This window comes from Callospermophilus lateralis, chromosome 2, assembly GCF_048772815.1.
Source record: "Callospermophilus lateralis isolate mCalLat2 chromosome 2, mCalLat2.hap1, whole genome shotgun sequence".
Classification (NCBI taxonomy): Eukaryota; Metazoa; Chordata; class Mammalia; order Rodentia; family Sciuridae; genus Callospermophilus; species Callospermophilus lateralis.
Genome location: NC_135306.1, coordinates 79,504,694 through 79,529,361, shown reverse-complemented (window position 1 = coordinate 79,529,361; position 24,668 = coordinate 79,504,694). Strand labels below are relative to the sequence as shown.

Below are 24,668 nucleotides of genomic sequence, written 5' to 3'. Positions count from 1 at the left end.
TGGAGGTTCAGCAACTCTGTTCTTTCCTGTATTTTGCACATGAGCAGGAAGCACAAATACACAACCTTCAAACCTGCTACAGTCCAGTGTTCTGAGCTGTTATGTGCTTGCCACGTGGACACATTCTGTACTTTCTACATGTTGCTGACAACTGAGGATCCCATTAGTTTTATGGGTTAAAAGTACATTTGTCGAAATGTCAGGGAAGAACACATGAGTGACCAATTGGATGGCAGCAAAAAAGTACAGCGCAGGGTGATGGCTTAATTGGTACCAGGTGTAGATGGAGCAGGCACACAGATGTGTTGGGGTGCGCAGTTACCTAATTGTTTTAATGTTCACAGAGAAGTTAATTGTCAGTGTAGAGTATGCTAGCAAATTAGGTTCCCACTGTCTTAGTGTAACTGAGGATAAATGAAGTGTCACGAGTTTCCAATCTGTACCTCTGACACAAACACTTTTCCTTCGGGGAAGAGAAAGTTCCCAAGGGGAATCAGTGTGGCAGCTAAAGAAAACCATTTGAATAATGTGCATTATTTTCACATTAGGGAAACCCATACTAGCTCTGCTGTATCCATGAGTGGGTTTTCCTTTCAGATTTGCTTCTGGTGGTTTCAAGGTTTAAAACTTGTTGGCAGAAGAGTTGGTCTGAGTCCTCGAGATACATGAAGGCTGCTGTCACTAGTGTTTGGTAGCATTACAGCATTGACAGTGTAACATTTCATTAAACCTTTCTTTCATAGTTTCTGGAGTTATTTTCCAGATTTGTTTCAGTAGACAAGAACAGCCATTACTGTTAGATTGCTAAAGAAAGCAAAATTCCTGGAACAAGACCATAAAAGACTGGGCTTTATCCTTATTGAAGCACCGAGGGTTTTGCTATATTTATCTTGAGTGTTCAGAGCATAAAATGTGAACATCCATTTCTAAAATGGTCAACATGAGGGTAATACAAAGTCCAAATCTTGATGTTTTCTTTTTATTCTGCTGGTTACTCTCTGAAGTTCTGTAGACTCTTCTACTTGCATTGTAAGTTCTTAAATGGAGGTATGATTTTATAATTCTATTGGGATCTTTGGTTTTTGTTTTATCTAATAGGCTGTATTGGCCTCTTCTGCCCACTGGGTTCAAACACTTGGCCAACTGTCTAGTTAACTTGCACCTATTCCACCACTGCAGGGGGAGGTTGGGTTCCCACAGTTAGGAAATTGTGTTCCGGTTTGTCTCGAGAGCATGCAGGTCCTGTTAAGGGAAAATTTTTTTCTTCTGACAAGCTCTCTGCTTCACATAGCCATTCTGCTCTGTTGGGTGGATGTGGACCCTTAAAAAGCATCTAATTATAATACCAAACAATTTACCTGTTGCCCCTGAAGGTGTTCTCTTAGATTTGATGTTCTCCAAAGAATTCTAGGTTTTCTTAAGAGGGGGAGAGTTCCTTTCTTGCTGTGGAGCATGCCTTTCCTGTCCCTTAACCTGCATCTGATCATCTCAGTTGTAGTTTCTATGTGTAAATGCAGCCAGGCTTCTTTCTTTTGCTAGCACTGAGCATTCTGGGAGGATCTTTTCTTTCCTTTTTGAGGCTTGTCAGATTTGTCTGTCCCTGTACCATTTTACTTGGCTCTACATCCTTAAGCGTGTGCAACCATAAGGTGTAGAACATCATTATGGTTTTAGAATTTAAGTTTGTTTTGAAAACACTGTGTTTTGGGATCTTGATTTGCTCAGGTTTGTAATATCTCCCCTAGGCTATATAACTCCCTATTTTGAGTTCCTATAAAAACACAGGTAAATAAGATGATTTTGTTTATTTCTTAACAAAATCTTAAAGAGAAACTTATATACAATCTGGAAATCCTAGTGCTTGGGACATTTGTGATAGAAGTCTGCCCAGTATTTACAGTGTTTGGAAAGTCCTGGCAGATATGTAAATTTCACCAGCTGCAAGGTGAAATAAAACACTGAGTTTCTTGGCTGGCATGAGAGTCTGTCAATCAGTGTGATAACAGTGGTTCTCATGTTGATCAAAAAAGTCTTATTCATAATTAAATATTTATTTGGCAGATAAATATTTGAAAAATGAATTCCACTTGATGAATGCTATTTGGTAGATTGAAATCTTTTTTTTTTTTTTTAAGAAAAGGACTCTGGGAGGAGACATCTGCAGTGGCAAATAGGTCTGTAAAACTGTTACCTGTGGGGATTGGCAGCCTGTGGGACTGATGCTGAGTATAGGTGGACTGCTGTGGTTCTACTGGGGTCCTTGATAGGATATAGCTTAGGTTATGAGCAGCAGGATTTATAAGGAATTTTGAACTATTCTCAGTTAATTTTATTTTATTTTTATTTTGAAAAATTATTATTACTGCTAGTTAGTGGCAGAGTCTCACTGTGTTGACCAGGCTGATCAGTTCATTTTAAAGTAGGCTGTAAAATGTCCAGTTTTTATAGTTACGTGTTTGTATTTTTGAAGTGATAGGCATAGAACCAGATTGTTGACTGTTGGTTAGGAGGAGTATCAGAGAAGCAGGCGTGAGACATTGTCAGAATGTTAAACACGGCAGTTTAAAGAGCCAGTGTGGGTTTTGAGTGATTTTTACTTGGGTATAAGTGTTCTGGGTACAGAATCTGAGCTGAGAAATCTCCAGTCTGGGAGGGGTGGCACTTCGACATAATTGGACTCTGTAGGTGGTAGGAAGAGCTGCTCTAGGCAAATCACCCTGGCTTGGACATCATAGTGCTCCAGATAAAATGAGGGGGATGAAAAGTATCTCTTGAAGGTTGTTTTGGTCTCTTTCCTGGTTTGAGTCTAATTGTCTGGAATGCGTGTGACTTTTTAAGTTACTTAAAGCAAAACAACCTCAGTTTCATTCTTTTGCAATTTGGTCTCCTCTTAAATGTTTGTTCAGTATGTACAATAGTTACTCTATCAACACAGAATCCTAAATTTTGAAGAAGCTAAAGGATTTTCAGTCGATATCAGGTATCGTCTCTTAATACTTGAGATTCATACGAGTGGTTTATCGTGACTGGCAAAATGGCTGTGTTCCACCCTTCAGCCAAGGAAGAAGTAGCAGATGGTACATGAAGGAAAAATATTTTGAGTATCTTGAGACATGTAGCAATACCCACGAAGTCACTTTGGGTTTCTGGAGAACAAACGAGGGAACCACAAAGATAAGGATCCCCTAGACAGTAGTTAAGAAACCAGACGGTTGCTGTTGGCTGCCAGTGCAGCTCATTAGGCTGGAACTGTTTGCTTATATCTAGAACCACCACCAGAGCAGTGTCAGGACTGGAAAGTCGGCCAGTCACCCACAGAACTGGGTTGCAGGAAACAAAGGTTCAAGGACGTGGTGTGTTTTTGGTGGGGAGGTGCTGCACAGCAGTGGGAGCCCAGGATGCCCTGGATCTCACGGCCAGGCCTTTTCAGCCCCCACCCCTTTGCTGCCCTGTTTTGAGTCGGTCTTACAGCATCAAAGGTATGAAGAGACATCTTGTTTCGCAACTTGTTGAAATCTGCCGGTTGAATGGGGCCAATTTTCAGATAAAGCAGGGATGCTAATTACCAGCCCAGTCCAAATTTAGAGGAACTTCAGAGCTTTTCAAAACCCATTCAGATTATAGACTTCATTTAAGCTGCTCTTGCGGAAGTTACAGTAATGACTTCTAACTTGTAGAAGCAGAGGCCTGAGAGCCTTAAAGGGCCAGCTGTAGAGATGTTTCTAACACTGTGTAGCTCCTAACAGAGGTACACTTTACTTTTGACATTCCCAATTCCACTGGACGTGATTTTTAAAATAAGACGTTAAGAAACCATTTTGGAATGGTGAGTGGTTTGAATGCCTGGTGCTAATCACACAGGAGGGCTGTAAAGATAGCCTCATGGAAAGAGACTTTGAAATTGCAGCGGATCTGGATTCTTTGACGTTTTTCGCTGGGTAGTAGAGTGAGAAGTAGAGTGAGATATGTGCCTTTCCCTTGCCGCATTTGCAGAGCCGGAGGAGACTTTGGGGCTGAAATGATTTAGAACAGAGGCAGGTGTATTTAAGCACTTCCTGGAGTTGTGTTAATTCTACCGCATCCTTTGTCAGGCTGAGGGACTGGGTTGAAGAGGTTAGTTTTTAGCAGACATTTATGAAGGTAATTAGTTCAGGGATGCAGCCAGCTCACCTTTCAGCCCCAACCCCTGTGGTAAAGCCATTACTTTGAGCTTCTCCATATTGAATTGCCTAGTTCCCTCTACCTCCTTTTATCTGAGCCTCCTGGCATTTGTGTAGCTTCAACAGTCAGGAATAAAAGAGCTCAGCTCACTTTAGAATCAGCCCCTGAAGTGGGCCACGAGGCTTCGTGTTGCCTTCTGGTCCTCCGTTTTGATTTCCTCCTGTGTGAGGTTGAGCTGGGAGCACTCCCATGGTGGGGTCCAGGTTTTTCCCAGGGGAGATTTGAGAGCCAGCCACCTGGCTGATTGATTACCTCTGTCTGGTGGGGATCAAAATCTCATGGCCTCAAAAAATGTACCATAAGATTTTTTGCTCCCGGTATATATTGTCACCTCAGTTGTGGTCTAACCTAAAGATTTCCCCTGCCCTTTTTTATTTTAAATTGTGACACAGGAAGGTAGCATAATTGTCTGTTGACCTGGACATCTGCTTTTAGTTCACAAACATCTTTCAGAAATTGGGGTTATCTGGGCTTTGTGAAGGGAGGTTTTTGCACAGCTCATTCACAGTCGTTCAGGGCAGTAACACATCACTGAACAAATTGCCTCCTTGCATATGCTAATCCTGCACTTAAAAGAACTCATTGTAACATGTTCTCATGCCTTACCCTGAGGGGAGATGGGAATTGAAGGGATGTCAGATCCTGTCATGTGACCCCAAAATATCTCAAATGCCTGTTTTCTTTGGGTCAACAGTTTGCACTCAGCATATGCCAATGAAAGTATCCTGTGTGGCTGGTGGAAGAGATTAGTCCTTGTTCCTGCTTTGTGTGTGGGAGCTGGTCTTGCTATTGAAGTGTCGCAGGCTGAGATTTCTTCCCCTGTGGGACTTAAGTTTCAGTGCTTCTGGCGAGCAACACCAAATCTTATTTTCAACAATAAATTAAAAGAATTCAAAAGTTCCTTTATCGTTGCTATGGAAAATGTGATTTGCCTTTTAGGAAACCATGCTGTTAATCCCACCTGTTTCTTTTGTGTCTGTTTAGAGTGGTACACAGTGACTCTTTAAGAGTTATAGAATATGCCTAGTGGAGCAATCTCAAGATTTGCTCATCAGTCCTTCATATTCTTGACAGAGTAAACACACATCCACGTACAAACAGCAAGCTCCCAATTTCTCCAGCACCAAATAGAACAGGAGCACATTTAGAGTGAGCAGAGCCTGAAGGATTCATCAGGATTTGTAAGGTTTGATACCAAAGACAGGGTCCTTTTAAGTGGGGAAAGCTCTTTAAATGTTTGCCATCAAAGTCTTCAGACAGATGACTTAAATGGAATAAAAGGTTGTATAGGTATCACCTTTCTAAAACAGTTCCCACTTCCAGGTTGGGTTTTCATGTGTACAAAGAGACCGGCAAAGAAACCTTTGAGATATATATATATATATATTTTTTTTGTCTTGTAGAGTAATTCCCTTTTGGTCCCAGACAGTCTAAGAGGTACAGATAAACGCAGAAATGGGCCTGAATTTTCCAACGACATCAAAAAACGGAAGGTGGATGATAAGGATTCTAGCCACTATGTAAGTAAATAAAGGACTTTGAATACTATTTGTTTGCTTACTGCCTACTTTCTATGTGAATGTCTAAGTGTAATCTAAGATTTCCATTATAATTCCACATCCCTTAAGGTAAGGGTAAGCTCAGAGCTGAGCATGGTAGTACATGCCTATATCTGAGCCTCTTGGGAGACTGAAGGATCAAAAGTTTGTGATCAGCCTAGGCAACTTAATGAAACCCTGTCTCAAATTAAAAGACAAAAAAAAAAAAAAGGCTGTGAATGCATATAGCTCAGTGGTGTTAAGGCTTACCTTGCATGTGCCAGGCCCGGGGTTCTGTCGTCTGCATACACACAAAAGAAAACATTAAAAAGGGGTAAACTCCTATATTGTAGAATATTCTTTTCCTTTAGGGCTGTAAATTATGCTTCTTTTGGACTTAATTTTACATTTTAAACTGTCTTAGCTATTCTTTTTTTTTTTTTTTAAGAGAGAGTGAGAGAGGAGAGAGAGAACTTTAATATTTATTTTTTTTAGTTATTGGCGGATACAACATCTTTTGTTTGTATGTGGTGCTGAGGATCGAACCTGGGCCGCACGCATGCCAGGCTAGCGTGCTACCGCTTGAGCCACATCCCCAGCCCTTAGCTATTCTTCACTTAATCTTAGCCAAGGGATGTTCAAGAAGTGATCTGCAAGAGGGACTTTGAAAATTTAGGTGTGGCTTTGTGGACCATATGGCTCCACTGGGCCCTGCTTCTAGAAGGGTCTCATCCTACCATCATTGAAATCTCAGTTTTTGAATGAGGGCTTTGCATTTTCATTTTGTCTTGGACCTTGCAAATTTGGTAGCCACTTATGCACAAATAGAGTAAAAACTTTGAAGCCAGACGAAGTGGTGCACACCTGTAACTGCAGGGGCTCAGGAGTCTGAGGTAGGAGAATTGCAAGTTCAAAGCCAGCCTCGGCAATTTAATAAGAACCTGTCTCAAAATAATAAAAAATAAAAAAGACTGGGGTTGTGCCTCAGTGGTTAGCCCCTGAGTTCAATCCCTGGTACCAAAAAAAAGAAAAAAAAATTTGGCAGCACAGAATATTTTCCAAGATGCTCTTCAGCTAAGATATCCAGGCTCATGTTAGGTTTAAGGTAGAGTTTATGGTCTTCTGCAGTGGGTGATCTTAGTCCATGGTAAAAACAGATGAAACATCGGAGGATCTAGTTCACACCCTCCAGATGAGATCGATCACCTGGTTGACGGATGAGAATTTAACGTAGATCCATTGAAGTCACATTCAGAGGAGAGCAAGTCAGGCCAAGTGGCCACTGGCTCTGGCCCTGGAATCATAAACATTATTGCCATGATTTAGCTTGGACTTGCCCTGTGTATCTCCACCAGTGAGTTCTCAGGAACAATATGAGAGTAGGATCCTGAATTGGGCCACTTCCTGTCATCCCTGGAGGAAGAAGTGTCTACTGGGCAGACTGTGTGGAAGTTTAAACACTGGCCTCGTCCTTCTGAGGCTTGTTCGTGCCAATAGCTAGCAACAGGTAACATTTCTTGAGCGCCAATTCAAACTAGTTCCAGCTGCTCTGTGTTTTTATATGGGTTATTTCACTGGATTCTTACTGTAACCCAGTGAAATAACCCATATCATCTCCATTTCATACATAAAGAAACTGTGGCCTGGACCTTCAAAGTGGTTTGCCAGAGGTCCTGGCTAGTGGCAGAGCCTAGAGGCAGTCAGACTCAACCAAAATTTGTGCTCTTAATCAAAAGTCCTAAATCCAGTCCCACACAGGATTGGTATTTTTCCACAGTTCCTCAAATCAGTCCTTTTTGTACTATGGTGTAATAATATCCTTAGAACCAGAATCATTGGTTCTCCCTGCCCCAGCCCAAGCTTTTTAATACATACCTTCTCCCCTTATCTGCTGCCCAGTGCTGATGTCCCATGTATGCATTTCCCTTTGAAAAACTAATTTCAGAGTTCCATTAGAGAGGGTGGGAAGGCTCAGGAATAGAGGGAGGTAGGACAACAGGTTCTAAAATATCCTAATTTTATCATTACACAGTGTATACATGTATTGAATTACTACGCATGTACCCCATGTAAACATATATAATTATGTGTCAATTAGAAAAATAAATTTTTTCTTTAATGTTAAAAAGAGTAATATTTTAAGAATTTGTTTGCTACTTTTTAACCAGTTTAACCTATATACTGCACAGTTATTTTTATAATTTTTTTTTTTCTAAAAGGGAAACCCTTTTATTTTGTATTCTTTTGCCACACACTTAACACCATAGAACATTTGTGCCTCTCTGTGGGCTTTCCTGCGAGAAAACAAATTTTCTTTATTATTAGTTTTTCTCTCTTCTTTATGAAAATATTTTTTTGAATAGACTGTTATTTTGTATTACCCCGGCTTCCTCATTGGTTGTAATTTTATGTTGTTACTGGTGAATTGCATGGTGCCTTCATAACAATGACTAAAGTATATCTTCTAACACATTATTGAAGAAAATGAATAGGGTCTCCCACGTGCAGTTCTGGGTATGCCTGGGAAACAACATTTGAGATCTGAATTTAGAGTCGAAGACTGGCTTGGACTGTGGGTTCACGGAAGGCCATTGTGGGTAATGTTTGCCCTTGTATGTATTAACATTTCTCAAATATTCTTTGTATAATCTTAATGATAGTGACATCAAAAAAAGAATTGTTTAGATCATAAATTTGGGTTCTACTTATTTTTTAAGAATTTGGACCCATCAAGAGGTCCTAATTTCCACATGCTTATTGTATTTCTCTGCACTAAAGGATATAAGGGTTTTTGAGTAAAAATAAAAAACAAGAGTTTTACAGCCTGCCCCAAACTTTGATGGAGGAGTCATCACATCATTAACTGAGCAGCTTTTCTGAATCTCTTCCAAACTCAGTACAACCCCAGAATTTCTTCTGATTAGCAAATTTTACAGTTCTGTTGAAGAGTCAGTAAAAATCCTACTGCAGAATGACAATGCCCTCCAAACCCTGCCATCTGTATTCCTTCCATCTCTCCGAAAAGCTGATTGCTGAAGAGGTTTATTCTTGACAAAAGATTGGATCTTTTTTGTTTTCTGCTGTAACTAGAAACCCCATGGAAAAGTGGGTTAAGTGAATTTGTGTCTGTTATATGAATTGTCTATGAGCGCCAGATTGGCTGGCCATCTGCCTTCAAGGTGAGACGTATAAAGATAATGACGTGAAATTGTGTACTTAATTTGAGAATCAAATGGAAGAAGAATGTAGATGTAAGGGTATGCAGATATCAGATTATAAGCAAGATTTTAGATCACAGAAAAGATCTAGGTATTTATTGAAAACATTTATTATGCCTTCATAGTGCACCATATTTTTGCAACTTGCCTTCTCCTGTAAGCAAATTATGATTGGAGAACTGGTTTGCTACTGCAGCAGAATTCCTGGGAGCAGCTTTGCATAGCTTTGGGTCAGATGAGAAGGGGAAGGTGGTATTAATGGGAAGGGTTGGCAATCTGGAAGTGAGCCCACAGGCATGTTCCATGTAGTTTTCTAGCTTGTGTGCCACCAAGAACTATAGAAAGAAATTTAACTATGTTCAAACCCATTCTTAGCCTTCATGAAACAGTAAAATTTCTTTTTTTCAGGATAGCGATGGTGACAAAAGCGATGACAACTTAGTTGTGGATGTGTCCAATGAGGTAATCATTGTTTTTGTCAAAAAAGTGTATCTTCAGAATAACTTGCATATTTCTATTGTGAGAAAAACCCAATAGCAAATATATAAAGTAGAACCACAGTGTCTTTTGCATTTGTATTCATTAAGAACCTAATGGTTGTACGTGGATGGAGCAATAATAGTCTTAACTGACATAGCTCCAACATTGGCCCAGCATTTGCAAGACCCTGGGTTTGATATCCAGCACCATTTGTTGCCCTGGTCATTTTGGATTTCTAAGTTGGGTGTCTGCCTCCTCTTTCCAGTGACTTCTAGGAAAAGTGCTTGGTCACAGGGAGGAATTTGATAATTTTCTTTATGATAACATTCATGGGTGTTCAGCAGACACCTTCTCATTCATTTATTATAATATCATTAGGCATGTCATGCCCTCCCCACTCCAATCAAAAGGACTTCCAGTATTCTCTTATAATTAGAGAATTAGTGTGGAAAAGTTTGTCTGCTGTAAGCTAAAACATGAAAACTTTTAATTCTACTTGTTGAGGATCCTTCTTCTCCACGAGCAAGTCCTGCCCATTCACCTCGGGAAAATGGAATCGACAAAAATCGCCTGCTGAAGAAAGATGCTTCTAGTAGCCCAGCTTCCACTGCCTCCTCGGGAAGTTCTACTTCTTTGAAATCCAAAGAAATGAGCTTGGTATGTAAAGAAAATTGGTAGCCTATTTGGCAGTGCATTTTTCTTTGTGGATCAGAGGACACTAAAAAAATTTGAAAGTCAGGGTTTTGCTGTTTGAAGGTTATATCTGTTGTTGTTTTGGTACCAGGGATTGAACGCAGGGGCTCTCAAACACTGAGCCACATCCCCAGCTCTTTTTATTTTTTATTTTGAGACAGGGTCTCACTCACTTGCTTAGGGTCATGCTAAGTTGCTGAGGCTGACCTCCAACTTGTGATCCTCCTTTCTCAGCCTCCTGAGCCTGGTTGAGCATTATATTTTCAAGTATTAAAAAGCGAAACTCCTTCTCTTGTTTTTACTGAGTCAGTGTGTTTACTTTTTCTTCTGCAGTAGTCTCTTATGAATCGTGGTTAGAGACACAAATCTGTGAAATTTACCAGTTGGCACATAGTTCAGACCTCTTAGATCTTAGGAAGTCTTGACTTTGTTAAGCTGTGCACTTACTGGGGGAGACTGTCCCATCATGTTGGGGCTTGCTGGGGGCATGCCTGATATTAGAGAGCTCATTAGAACAGTGATATACACAAGGAGGCCTAGAAAAAACTGGTGGTGTTGGGGTGCATCAAAGCCCATCTGTGTGGTAGTGTATTCTTTCAACAAATGTTGTAAAGCTTGTCATCTCTTCATTCATAAGGGTCCTTTACCACCCTATTTAATCCTTACACAGTCCCCCAGTTGTTACCCCATGTCACCTACGAGGAGGAAAGCTGATGAATTTGCTGCACCACACAGCCTACCAGGTGCAAGACAGAGTGCTGGGGTCCCTTGCTGGCCCATGATCTTTGCCATAGGGGTCCTGAAAAGTTGAGAGGCAGAAGACGCTGTCCTGCCACCCTGTTGTTGTTTTGCCTCCTGTAGTGCTGATAGCAGGCTGGTGTTAAGTCTCCCGTGCCTGTACTGGTGGGTCCACAGGCGTTATGTAGGTAGGTGGGTGGCAAAACCTACCCCCGAAGGTATTCTTCTTCGATAAAGCTTGTTCTGGGGCTTTTGCCTCTGAAATGCTGGTTGGCTTCTCACGTAACTGATGGTCTCGCTGTCTTTCATCATTAGTCTCAATTCTACGGCTACCCAAAGGCAGGATTAGAGAAAGGAGCTTCCCTTAGATGTTCCTGTGGCTGGAGCCCACGTTTCCAAGGGACTGGGAGTTATTCTCTGGGTGGTCATCATTTTGACTTGGCAAAGAGCCTGAGTCCACAAGCCCAATGGAAAATTCTTTTCAAAATAAAATCTGCGGAGGAAGAAGTGTGATCATGTTCTCTGTCTCTAGCTCGAGTTTTAATTCTGGCAGGAAGAGGAAAGGTCAACATTTCTCGCTCACAAGTTAATGCTGTCAACATTGTGTGGATTTATGAAAATTGGCTGAGGGAGTAGCTAGAAGGTGCCCAGTGTCCCAGCTGCTGTTGTGATAAATTGTGTAATATGGCTTGGATTAAAAATAATACTCATTTAATTTGTTTAATGATACCAGCATGAAAAAGCCAGCACGCCCGTTCTGAAATCCAGCACGCCGACTCCTCGGAGCGACATGCCAACGCCGGGCACCAGCGCCACTCCAGGACTCCGTCCAGGCCTGGGCAAGCCTCCAGCCATGGAGCCCCTCGTCAACCAAGCGGGTAGAGCATCGCCTCTTATTATGCTGCGTTGTGTTCCTCCCTCTCCCAGCTCAGTAAATTGTCTGTTAATCTAGTGACGTGATTTCCCCATGCATATGAAATGCCCTTGCCACCACCCTCCTTCCTGTCTCTGAAAAAGGCACGGTAAGAAGCAGATGTTTGTCCTTGGGTCTCAGCAGCTGCACCCTGTTTGGTCTCCAACTGTTTACATTCAGCTTTTCTTTTATTTCCAAATAATCCAAATCCTAGGGACTTCAGTCAAGTTTCCGATAATTATTCTGTACATAAGCTTCTGACCAAACTATCATTGTGTGTCTGACTTGGCTAATATTGACCGAAACGTCCAGTTTTGAGGCTAGAGCGTGCTTCTTGCTGACTGTGGTTGGCTGGTTTTCTGTTAGCACACCCCCCAAGAATCAGTAGAAATCACGAGGGTTCCACTGAGTCTCCAGCCCATGAGTAAACTCATAACTTTCCTCTCTGGGCAAGGAAAAAAGTAACAACCTGAGTCCAACGGAAAGTAAGCACCAGAATATTCCTCCTAAATCCATGCTTTGGTTTACGTGAATCTAGGATTTGGTTTTCATTTGGAATTGGTACCAGGGAATGGAAAATTCGGACTGAAGGAGAAATCTTGGATTTTATCAAGAAAATCTTCTTTTGAGATTAAGTCAGGTAAACACTTAGTGTCTGTGCCTTGGTTTGCTCTCTGAATTGGGTACGATGATGCTGATTAATTCCCCTGGTCTCCCAGCACTGCCACATATACCAATGAGAAAATCTGTGGGTTTTGCTTCTGGGGTCCTTCCTGTCCTGGAGATTAAATTAGCTCTGGGGAGGATTGGATCCAGTGTATAAATTAGAGGTAATCTCCCTGCTGCCCGGGAAGCCTCTTTTCCTCCCTCCCCATGACAAATGACACTAACAGATGACTCTGGAATTGCTGGTCAGGCTTGACTGGAGTGGGCAGTCGAGTGACATGCGGCTTGTGTTTCCTTTCAGCCGCCGGTTTGAGGACGCCCCTGGCAGTGCCTGGCCCGTACCCTGCTCCCTTTGGGATGGTCCCCCACGCCGGCATGAACGGCGAGCTGACCAGCCCCAGCGCCGCTTACGCCAGTTTACACAGCATGTCACCCCAGATGAGCGCTGCCGCTGCGGCCGCTGTGGTGGCCTACGGGCGCTCCCCAATGGTAGGCCACTGCTGGTGGGCTTTGCTTGGGTGGGAAAAGCCACATGCTTCACTGAGTGCTGTCAGCCCCGGGGGCACACAGGCCTCCCCAGGCTATGGGGGCAGGAGCAGCCGGCCCCACACACCTCCAACACAAAGACGCCAGTGTTCCCACTGCACCCTTGCCCTCCTCTTGTCAGCCTTCATCAACATGCTGGTTCATTAAGTGAGGCCCAAACGCTTTTTGTTTTACTGTTTTTGTGAAAAAGGCAGTGTTTAGAAGCGCCTTCAGTGGTCCTGGGGACATCTGGTTTTCTCCCACCAAAGTAGATTTTTTTATTTAAAGGCGATGAAATGACTCTAGTGGCTCACAGAAGCCTTTTCATTCATTTTCTTAAGTTTTTCTTTTCTTCGCTCTCTCTTTCTCTCTCTATTTAAACCTTAGGGGGAAAAAAAAAACATTTGAGAAGTCATAGCATTCTCTTTCCATGTCTATATATTCTTTACACCCAATAGCGTGGCTCATATCTTACAAGTGATTTGTGTATAACAAGTAGAAAGACAGACCGTGAACCTGCGAGGCTGGGCTGTCGGTTTCTTCTTGCCCTACCTTCTGCTACTATGCAAATGGCCCCGTTTTGACTGAGAAGATAAACAGCTGCATTTGAAGAGTGAAATTGACTGTTGTCACTGATTGCAACAGGAAAGGGTGTATAATGTTAGGTATCAAACAGAAGCTCTGTGGCTATTTTAAAATACCGCCGTCACATACCTCTCTCTCCCTTCTTGAAAATAACATAACACCCTATGAGTGGGGGAGATGTTCAAGTCATTGTTTTTTCCTTCTGTTGTGCTTGTCGGAATGGATGTGCAGTGGAGAGCAAGAGTTCAAAGATGGGCAGCAAAGGGACTAGATGCTGCCGTTAAGGTAGACAGAAATAGGGAATCCATGCATGAACTTAGATGAGTGGTGCACAACTGAGGAGTTTTGCCCCCTGGAGACATTTTGATGATCACAACTGGGGAGACGCTGTTGCCACTTGAAAATAAAGACCTCCCTGCAATGGCCAGGACACCTTTCAATAAGGAAAAGAACTATCTGGCCTAAAGCATCAGCAGTGTGACGGTTATCAGCATTGCTCTCTCTGCACCTGATTAGGGAAAGATCAAGTCTATGGGAAGGATTTACCATCCGAAGCTGGTTCTCATTGCACAAGTAGATCGCACCCCTGTTCCACCTTCCAAAAGGAAGTGTGTCTTGTGGTGTCTAGAGGTTTTTATGTTACATAATTACATTAGACTTTTTCTTAAAAAAAAAAAAAATGCTAGCCCTGATATTGCTCCCACTTATATTGCTCTGGGGATACACTAGTTTCTAATGGAAAGTCAGTGCTGAGAAAGTGCCTACCTTGCATAAATGAGTCTGCCATGCCTTATTTTTATTTGCAGGTTGGTTTTGATCCTCCTCCCCACATGAGAGTACCTACCATCCCTCCGAACCTGGCAGGAATCCCTGGGGGAAAACCGTAAGTACCTCTGTGCCTTGGTTTTGGTTTGCTTCACAGGCGGTTCCCCAGCAACAGTGTCAGCAGACTGGGATTCCAAAGGGAGTACAGGCCTGGGTGTTTCCAAGGAGACTTCTGGTGTCTTTGCCCAAGAAGTGTTAACACTTTCTATAAATAGGCAACTTGTAGGTGTCATGCCTCTGTCTTCTCCCTGTGGGTGAGCTCATACACTTAGTTATTTCTGGAGGGAGGCTGTTGGAGACGAGGGCAAGGTGGGAGGATAGAGCTGGAGGTGGTCAGCCCTCCTTGCTTGACCTGTCTTCAGAAAGTTGCTCAGCTTTGCCGCTTGGTTGGAAGGTGGCTGCTGGATTTTCACTGGCGCTGTGTGTGGGTAGTAAGTTGTTACGAGCTCTTAACCTCAGAGATGTGAAGTGTGTCATCTCTGTACCCAGCTCAGTGCCTCCTTTTCCTTATTTTGCTGGAACTGAGCTATTTGAAGGGTAGGTCCTGTGGGAGGCCAACATCCCAGGTGAAACCCCAGTTACACTTGCTTTTTGTGTTTTTCCCCCCAATTACAGTTCTGAGGAGTGATTTACTCTCAGACTTGCACTTACACAAAGCAAAGCGGCTTTATGGGAAAGCAAGACAGAGGTTAAGTGGCACAAAAGCACTCAGAATTTGGAAAAACTTGGTTATTCTTTCTGGATCACTTTTTAAAAAATCACTTGCTTTCCATGATCTTAGTTATTCAAGGCCTGATTTGAAAGAATTTCTGATATTCTCAAGTTTTATACAAAATGGAGTTGAAATAATGGAGGGGGGAATCAGTCTATAATTTCAGCAAATATGCTGCCTTTTCTTGTGATAGCAATGGCAGACAACCTTGTGAAATGTTATCTTTCCAAATATAAGAGGTACTGTGGTCGAGTCTCAGACCACAGGTTGGTCTTTGTCACCCCCGTGTCAACGTGGCTGCTTTCTTCATTGTGTCACTTGCATGTCACAGCAGCACGATTCTCAACTGTCCATTCAGCCTTGTGTGATTTTGATTGGAGCCTTGATACAAAGAAACCACCAACCTGAGGAAAAATAAAATTTCTTGGCCTCTCACCTGCTTTTTAGGGAAGCAGATTCTCCTTGTTCTGCTTTTACTGTGTCGTTCTGACAATTTGACAGAGATTTGATTCATGAGGAAACAAGGCTTTGTCTACACTAGGAATTAGTACAGATGATGAGAATTTAAGATGGCGTGGAGGTCCCGCCAGGGCAGGACGGGTGGGAGAGGGGCAGTGTTGCTGAATGCTCACTTAGGTGGTTGATCTCTTCCGGGACAACACCCATCAACGGCCATGATATGTTTTCCTGGGAATGCTCACTGCTTCCAGCCTGGGAGGTCCTAGGGGGCAATTGTGGGTACTTTTCCCCTATGATTTCCAACATTGTAGCTGTTGGTATCCAAATGGATTGGTCAGTGGATGAAGGGCAGACTGGTAATGCCATCTTAAGAAGCCATGATAATGTTAACTGGTGAGTCTTTGGGAGGGCATTAGTAGGCAAAAAAGGCCAACATTGGCTAAGCCTTAGAGAAAGCCAGCTTCACGAGTTAGGGGAGTATGAGGGATTGTCCAGCTGCCAAGACCCTATCTTAAAAGTGATATGAGGGGGCTGTGGTTGTGGCTCAGTGGCAGAGTGCTTGCCTCGCATATGTGAGGCAGTAGGTTCGATTCTCAGCACCACATTAAAAAATAAACAAAATAAATTTATTGTGTTCATCTACAACTGAAAATATTTTTTTTAAAAAATGAAGAAGAAGAAAGTGATGAGGGCAGTTGGGGCTGGAAAGCAGAACTGTTTCAGTGCTGGTTAGAAGGCTGGCATTCAGGGTATGCTTAATTTGGACTCTGTTCCTTATAGAGGTGTGGGGTGGGGGAGGGGAGATTTTATGCAAAAGACAGTGATATGCCAATTAGAGCCAAGTGGTTCGTCCTTGGCTGTGTGCACCTTACCTTTCTCAAAGCTGTGTGAAGGAGGATTACAGGGTGCCTGTAGACATGAACAGGGACACAGTGGCAAAGTGGTGAGACTCATATATAAAGGTGCTTTTCTTGTCTTGGTCAAAATGACCTTTGGTCTCTGGATCTGTGCCTCCTGTTGTCTCTCAAACAGTTGATGTATTTTTTAAGATTCTCTTGATATTTGAGGTGAGCCATACTATGTGAGGAAGACGGAATTAGTTAATAACAGAGGGTTAAGTGAATTTCCCCATTGCCAGGATCTGGGCTATACAGTCTTATTGCCAATATTAATCCATTAATTAGTATGGGAGGACTTGCTGTTTTTAATCATCTAGTAAAATAATGTTGCTTCACAGTATTTCCCAAACCATTTATAGTGACAGCCTGGTATTTTCCCAGCATATCAAAGATTGATAGGTTTGAAACATATAATAAGGATAAACAGGAGGGAAAGCCACGAAATCCAAGTTGTGTCAACAGTCATAAATGCCTGGCAAGTTGCTGTGTGAAGGTCTCTAGATGCTTGCCCTCCATGACTGTGCTCATCCATTACAGGCCGTGGCTAATGTTTGCAGACAAATGTATGGTCTACTTAGAGAAATGGGGACAAACCAATAGGCCCAGGGTGGGGTGTATGAACAAGGTGTTAAAGGTTATGTAAATAATTCTCTGGGAAATGCCAGTTCATCAGATGTTTGGGTAGGGCAGCTGGAAGACATGATGGCTGTTCATGGACTCTGTTTATGACCTGAGGGTCAGGCTTGGTGCATACCCTGGGCATGTTCCTCTGGCTTTGGGGCCTGATGATGTAGCCACTATGTAGCAGCAAATACTGTAGTTAAACTTATGACTAGTGCTGTGGAGGCAGAGCAGTAGGTGATAGACAAACATGTCAAGAAGTGACCAAAGTTAAGATGGGGAAGCCTTCCTTGGAGTCAGGCACATTCGTGAAGCTGAAGCATGTGAAGGAAAGAATGGGTCTGGGAGGCTGAGGGCAGAGGCTGCATGCCATGCATGGAGAGAGCTTGAAGGATTCATGTGCAGATGGATGAGTGCCTCCCAAGAGTGTTACAGCTGACAGTTCAGTTGAGGCTGGAAGGACCTTCAAGTCTCGTTATTATGAATATGCATCTGTGGTTCAAGTCAGCTATGATGGCATTACCAAGTGACTGCATGCCTCTGACCCGCGTGCCTCTGTGCATGCCCAGGGACAGGGATCCACTGCTGTCCAAAGCAGTGTACTTTCTGTGGCTCTGTGAAAACTCTTCTCACCCTTGAGCAGAATGGGTCTCCCTGGAACATTGACCCATCTGTATTTGCCTTTCTAACCCTCAGACCTTATATGCACTGCTAATCTGTCCTCCGCTTTTAGGGAATTGAACCCAGGAGTGTTCTACCACTTAGCCACACTTCCAGTTTTGAGCCTGGCCTTGAACTTTGAATCCTGCTGCCTGAGTTGCTGTAGGCATGCACACTACACCCAGCTTCCATCCTCCTTTCTTTGTTCAGATATTTGGAGACCTCTGTTTCACCATGAGCCTTCTCTTCTGGCTGATTTTGCCCATTGCTTCAGCCCTGTCGTGCAGGATGTGATTTCAAGTTCCTGCATCATCTGCTCACTGAATTCTAGACCATCACCTCTCTCCATTCATGCTTCTATAGATTTTATTTAGACCTACTCACAGGCAGAAGGGACTCTGGTAGGAGCTCACAGTCTGGGAATGGTGTCTAGAGGAGGAACCATTTGTCATCTGCCTTCTTAGAGTTTCTAAAGGGTATAGGAATGAAAATCACATAAGGCAGGTTAACGGGGAAAGGCACACAAATTTTACTAAAATTTTACATGTATATGGGAATCCGTACAAGAAAAGAAAGAGGTTAAGAGGGAACCAAAGCAGGCAGCTCAGATACTTTTTTATATAAAGGAGTGATAAATTTGTGAAGTAATGACAAGAGAAAGGGGTTTGGACTGGAGGTAGTCAATTAGGGGATAGTAACTGAGACAGAAACTGGAAAAACTAAGGAAAAGTGAGAGTTAGGTTGATAGGTTTGTTTGTACACGTCCATTTCAGCGCCGATTCCCTGACTGGCAATAAGGGACGAAAAGACGTATCATGAGAAGTTTTAGGACCTGTTTTTTAATTTTTTAATTGTTTTGCTACTGGGAGTTAAACCCAGGGGTGCTTTACTACTGAGCTACATCCTTAGCCCTTTTTGTTTGTTTGTTTTAGTTTTTGATGGACCTTTATTTTATTTTTTTGTATGTGGTACTGAGAATTGAACCTTATGTCTCATGCATACTAGGCAGGCACTCTACCACTGAGCCACAACCCCAGCCCCACCTTTTTATTTTTTGAGACAGGGTATTACCAAGTTGCTGAGGATGACCTTGTACTTGCAATACTTCTGTCTCAGCCTCTGAAATAGCTGGTGCACAGATGTCTACCACTGTGCCTGGGAGGGACCCATTTTTTATGCAGAAGGGGAGGTTAGAAGGTCTTTCCTGTATCTCCCTTTGCTCTCTTGCCTTCAGCTCATGTCAAAGTGGCATATTTGGGATTGGCATATTCAGGGGGATGGCATTAATCAAATAATCTCAAACACTAATATAGAACTGTAGTGTATGTAAGAATTATGGCAGAGGGGCACTGTTGTATGGAAGTGTAAGGTAGTGGGTAGAGGGGCTGATCCCACTGAAGAGGAATTCTCTGCAGAATTGTGTCCAGAGCTCCATGCACCTAGTAGGGGCAGGGAGTGAACCTCTGCAGGGAGGCACCAGCTGATGCAAAGGCCCTTTAGCCTCACCCTGTTCCATACCAGCTTCTGGTGTAGAAATGACCTGAGATCTCAGTAGAGCTTCCCAACCACCCTGGTTGTTTTCCATCCCTCATACTCATACCAATGTTTCCCAACTGCTCTTTATTAAGGCATTGTCCCCTTCTCTCTGACATTCAGGCCCGAGCTTTAGCCTTGGATCTTTACTTAATTCATTTATTTTTTACCCAGTCTTATCCTTTGTTAGGACCCCATATGTTTCTCATAACCATTTTTGTCAACAAGAACCTGGGTGAGTTTTGTGTTCTCTCTCCTCACCCTAATCAAATCCCTGTTAGTTTATTGTTATTAGAAACCACTTATCGGGAGCCAGATACGGTGTCATTCTCTAGTAATCCTAGTGACTCGGGAGACTGAGGCAGGAGGATCACAAGCTCTAGGCCAGCCTGGGCAATTTGAGACCCTGCCTCAAAGTAGAAAATTGAAAATAGGACTAGGGATATAGCTCAGTGATAGAGCACCCCTGGTTTAAGAAAATAAAGCACTTATCTGATAGGATTTCTGTTTATCTCATCCCATCCTGTTTTATCAGAGATGCGATCTTGCAGTGATGTCTGGGCTGGACCCAGTGAGCTCCCAAGCTGAAGTGATCTTCCCATCTTAGCTTCTCAAGTAGCTGGGATTTCAGGGGTACCCACTGCACCTGGGTTAGGTCCCATTTTTGTGCAGAGATCTTTCATTGTTGACTAATAAGTGATGTGACATGTGATGTTCCAGGACCCACCGGTGATATGGCCCCAGCCTGCTTTTCTATCCTCATGTTCTATCTTTTATTTTGTGTTAATCAAATGCCTCTTCTGCTAGAAGCACCTTCCCTTCTTATTTATTTTTTTAATTTATTTATTTTTGTATTTCTGGGGATTGAACCTAGGGCCTTGCACATACTAGGCAAGCACTCTGCCACTGAGTTTATTTATTATTTGTTTGTCTGTTTATATCCTCCCTTCCCGTCTCATAGTCTTCACTTTCTGTTTGAGTTAGTCAGCTTTCTGTTAATGTAACAAAATGCCTGAGGTAATCTACTTAAAAGGAAGAAAGATTTATTTTAACTGACATTTTCAGAGGTTTTTTGTCCATGATGGGTTGACCCAGTTGCTTTGGGCCTTGCTAAGTTTGGGCCTGTGGTGGGATAGCACATTATGGTGGGGAGTGTGTGGAAGAGTGAAGCTGCTCTCTTCATGCTGTCCAGGAAGCAAAGAGGGACAGGAAGTGGGTGGTGGTTTCAGTACCTCTCCAGGGCACACTCTCCTAGTGACCTAACTTACTTCCTCTAGGTCCCATCTCCTAAAGGTTCTACCAGTTCCTATTAGCACCACAGTCTGGTGACCAAGCCTTTAGCCTATGGGACTTTATCCACACCATAGCACTGGTTAAGTATTCTCAGTCCTTCAAAGACACTTTAGTTGCTTCCTTCTTCATGAAGTGTTTGTGGGTGCCTTCCCATCCATGATGTCTCTCTAGTAGCACTTAGTAATTGATGTCTTTAGACACTCACACTTGGACCTTGGGTTTTAATTACACATACATTTCCATCTGCTTTGTCCCGGGAGATTTGAAGTTCCTGAAGTTTCCTTATCTCCTCAAGCAGAGATACCCAGTTAACAAATGTTAGTTGAATTTAGTTGGTGGTAGGTGAGTCCAGAATGAGGTGAGACTGTGGGATTCATTCTTTTTGAAAGAAGACTCATATTTTTTTGCACTTTGGAAATAAGTAGTGTTGATTTATAATAGATCACCCAAACTTTGTTTTTAAACCCTCAAGGCTAGAATTAATTGGTATTGTTCAGTCAGCTTAACTTGAATTCATTTTTAGTTTTAGGAAATTTATTCCCCTGAGCTCTGTAGAGATCCTTGGTGGGGAAATTTGAAAGTTAAGGTAGACTTTTTTTTTTTTTTTCCTGACCCGATAGCATTACTTTTTTCCCTCCAAATACCTGGGGGCCAAACTCTCCCAGCCTCGTATACTAGCACCTTGAGGTCAGTAATAACTCAGACTAATAACAGCTTGGCTTCAGATTCTAGGTTAGTTCCAGGTCCCTTCACCCTATGTTTTAATACCAGACATGTAATTCAGAAATCTTCTACCCACTTGTTTAGTGCTTAAATAAACCTTTAAAATAGCGTTTAGGATTTGGAGCCTAAAGGGAAAAGAAAGTCATAACTGCTTTTGGGGTAAAATTGCTTGTTAGGAAAACATGTTTTGCAGCAGTGGCTGGAGACCATCCCTCGGCTTCTAGCCCAGGAGACAGCTCTGTGGCCAGTAGCTTTTCCCCACACCCGCTTCTTTTCTGTTCCTGATCTTTCTTCTGGTTCCTCTGTTGACCAGTCTCAATTCCACAGCTGTCTTATTAAGTGGACTTGAAAATCCAATTCTCTTTACACTCCTCATGATTATATTAGGGTTCTTTGGAGAAACAAAACCAATGTGATAGCTAAACCGAAATTTATTAGGAGGAATTGGCTCACATGATGATGGAGACTGAGAAATCTCATGATCTGCTATCTGCAGGCAAGAGGTTCAGAAAAGCCAGCAGTGCATTTCCACTCCAAGTCTGAAGGCCCGAGAACCAGGGGACAATACCCTTACTTTAGAGATTACTTTTTATTCTGTTCAGGCCCTCGGCAGATTGGATGATGCCCAGTGAGGCCCACCTGCATTGAAAGGGTGGGTCTTTTTTTACCATCTACCACCTAGAATGCTAATCTCTTCAAGGAGCACCCTTCTAGACACCTAGAAGTATTTTGCCATTCATCTGGGCCTCTGCTGGTCTGGTCAAACTGACATATAGAATAAAACGTCTCCCATCTGAATGCTTTGAAGTTCTGTACTTGTAATTATATAATTTTCATCAATTTCTGAAGGAACCAGGTAACCCCAGCTCTCAAAGTCTCCTGGGCCCAGGTCTCTGGACTCTGAGCTCCATAATGAACCACACTGATCATTGTGACTTGCCTGGCCATATTCCTTATATGTAGGGTGGCTGCCTCTGTCCTGACAGGCTCCATATTACCCCTCTTGAAGGGTAAATCAGAGTTAGTGCTGATGTAGACGCCAAGTTCAAGTTTAGGTGCTCCACTTGTAGGTTGGTTGTGCCACCTAGTAGCGACATGGTTGTAAGTGTGTTAGCTTCTCTGGAGCCACTTCTTCCATCTCTAAGTAATGAGGGCCAATAAACTATCTTTTTGTTATAGCAACTAAAGATTGAATATTTATTGTATTTTATAATTCTCTTGAAGTACATTTCAATGTAGCTTCATTTACTCCACACCTTAGCAGACCTGTTCATAGACTGTTTTGTCAGGGCACGTTTGTATAGATAGGGAAAATGAGGTCCAAATAAATGAAACTTGGTCCCCACTCTTTTGGGCAGGATACTGGGGCGTGATCACAGAGGCGCTTTTCCACTGAGCTACTTTCCCAGCCCTTTTAAAATTTTTGAGACAGGCTCTCACTATGTTGCTTAGGGCCTTGCTAAGTTTGCAAGGCTGACCTCAAGCTTATGAACTGTCTCAGCCTTTCAGATTGCTAGGATTACACGCCAGGTTTCCCCCCATCTTTCTAATGACTAAACCGAGCCGTAACCTGTGTCTCCTTACCTCTTGGACTCTGGTGTCTGAATTGTGCTTCCAGTGCTGAGACCCAGAATGGAGCCAGTCCCCAGTGCACTGTGGTTGTCTCTGCCTGGCTTGCTTTGTGAGCATCTAGCATCTACCAGATTTAGCTCTCCTTCAACCATGACTGCCTCAGTGTCTTATCATGGTCGACATTATCTCTCCAGGGACTGCCTTATCCCTGGGATGGTTGATACCAACTCTTAGTCACATTTGGGATGAATGCTAGATATTCCTTGGAAGTTGGCTGGCATGACCCAGATGGTTAGAATACAGTTGCCTACCTTCTCATTTTAGCTTATTTTTCTCACTGGAGCCACCTTTCTTTCATGTCTCAGTATATAAGTGACCAGGTAGCAGTCAATGACTTGTGGTGTTCTGATTCATTGTTGGAGCACCAACAATGTGTATGTGCTGGTGAAGTCATTCCTGAAGAACTCTGGAATAAGGAGGACAGCAGTGTCCAGTTTGATAAATGCTATAAGAGAAATTCATAGGGAAAGCCAGGACCGTGGAGAATAACCACTCTGCCTGGGGAGGTACTGGCAGGAAGAGGGAGGGAGGAAGTGACATGTACCCAGGAGGGAGGTAGTGTTGCTCTAGGCAGGAGGGAACCGTCTGTATACACCTTGGGGAAGTGACATGTGATATTTTATGGGAATGGCCTGCCTTCTCACATGGCTTGAAGTTTAGGGTCACATCAAGTAAGACTTGTTGACACTAAATTGTAAAGGGCCTCATGAGCTTTAAAAAGCTTGAAGGTCGAGTGGAGGTTTTTGACGTGATCGGATTTTTGAGACTTGTTAATACAGCAAGAAATTTCACATCAGCAGTGCCGAGTCCCCAGGCACCAGGGGCTTGGCCGCAGTCCTCATCTCTTGGGGTCCGTGCCTCTTCATTACTGTTTACTGGACTCTGCCACTGCAGTTCTATCTATTTCTAGCAAACTGACAACTCTGTAAACACCTGTTTTCCTTTGGCTGCAGAACACAGTATTGTTTTATTAACAGGAGCCAGTCTGCCCAGGAAAAACAGCCTGCTTCCTCCAGACTCAGTCTTGTTTTCCAGCTCACCACTGCTGCGAGGAATCCCAGAGGGGGCTCCTTCCTTTGAGTTCCTTCACCTGTGCTACGTGCCCAGTAAATGAAAAGTCCCTTGCTCCAAATGAGTGTTGATTTCACTCAGTTTTTCTTTTGTGTGTGTAGCTGGGGAGGGCACTGGGAATTGAACCTGGGGTGCTCTGCCATTGAGCTACACTCTCAGCCCCTTTTTGAGACAAGGTCTCAAGTGATTGCCAGGCTGGCTGAGAACTTTGGCTACTCTTGTCTCAGCCTCCTGTGTTGCTGGGATGGCAGGTGTGCACACCGTGCTCAGCCCTTCTTCTTGAGTTCCACCACCAGAGTTCAGAATGAGAAGTAAGCCTGACCTGCTGGTGCTGGGGTCAGAAGGTGGAGCAGGGCCAGACTCAGTTGTGAGGCTGTCTTAGGAGTGGGCTGCTGACCTCGCCAAGGGTTCAGGGATTCCATCTTTCTGCCCCACAGCTTGCCACACACCTATCCAAACAACCTCATCTCAAAGTTTTCACATAACTTTGCCAAGTGTCATCTCACCTGTGCTCATCTTTTGTGAGTCTTGTGATTTTCTTTGTCCTTTCATCTGCTTTCCTGATTCCCCTTCTGCATCTTCCTCCCCTTTAGCACCCTGATGCTCACTGGCGGACATTTGCCTTGATTCAACACAGCCCACTTTCCTTTTGTTAAAGTCATG

The 24,668-nt window shown here is 43.2% G+C and overlaps 1 protein-coding gene across 8 annotated transcripts in view; it reads left to right on the top strand.

Annotated features, from left to right (window-relative positions):
• The window catches only part of Tle1 (TLE family member 1, transcriptional corepressor), a 91,729-nt gene that overhangs the window by 52,941 nt on the left and 14,120 nt on the right, over positions 1-24,668 (top strand). For 4 of the 8 annotated variants that reach the window (XM_076846083.2, XM_076846082.2, XM_076846081.2 and 1 more), the window contains exons 9-15: positions 5,625-5,741; positions 9,386-9,439; positions 9,962-10,114; positions 11,622-11,766; positions 12,340-12,441; positions 12,769-12,956; positions 14,384-14,460. In XM_076846083.2, coding sequence (XP_076702198.1) covers positions 5,625-5,741; positions 9,386-9,439; positions 9,962-10,114; positions 11,622-11,766; positions 12,340-12,441; positions 12,769-12,956; positions 14,384-14,460 — 836 coding nt within the window. The remainder of the gene's footprint in view (positions 1-5,624; positions 5,742-9,385; positions 9,440-9,961; positions 10,115-11,621; positions 11,767-12,339; positions 12,442-12,768; positions 12,957-14,383; positions 14,461-24,668) is intronic. The other 4 variants (XM_076846088.2, XM_076846087.2, XM_076846086.2 and 1 more) reach the window with 1 other exon arrangement.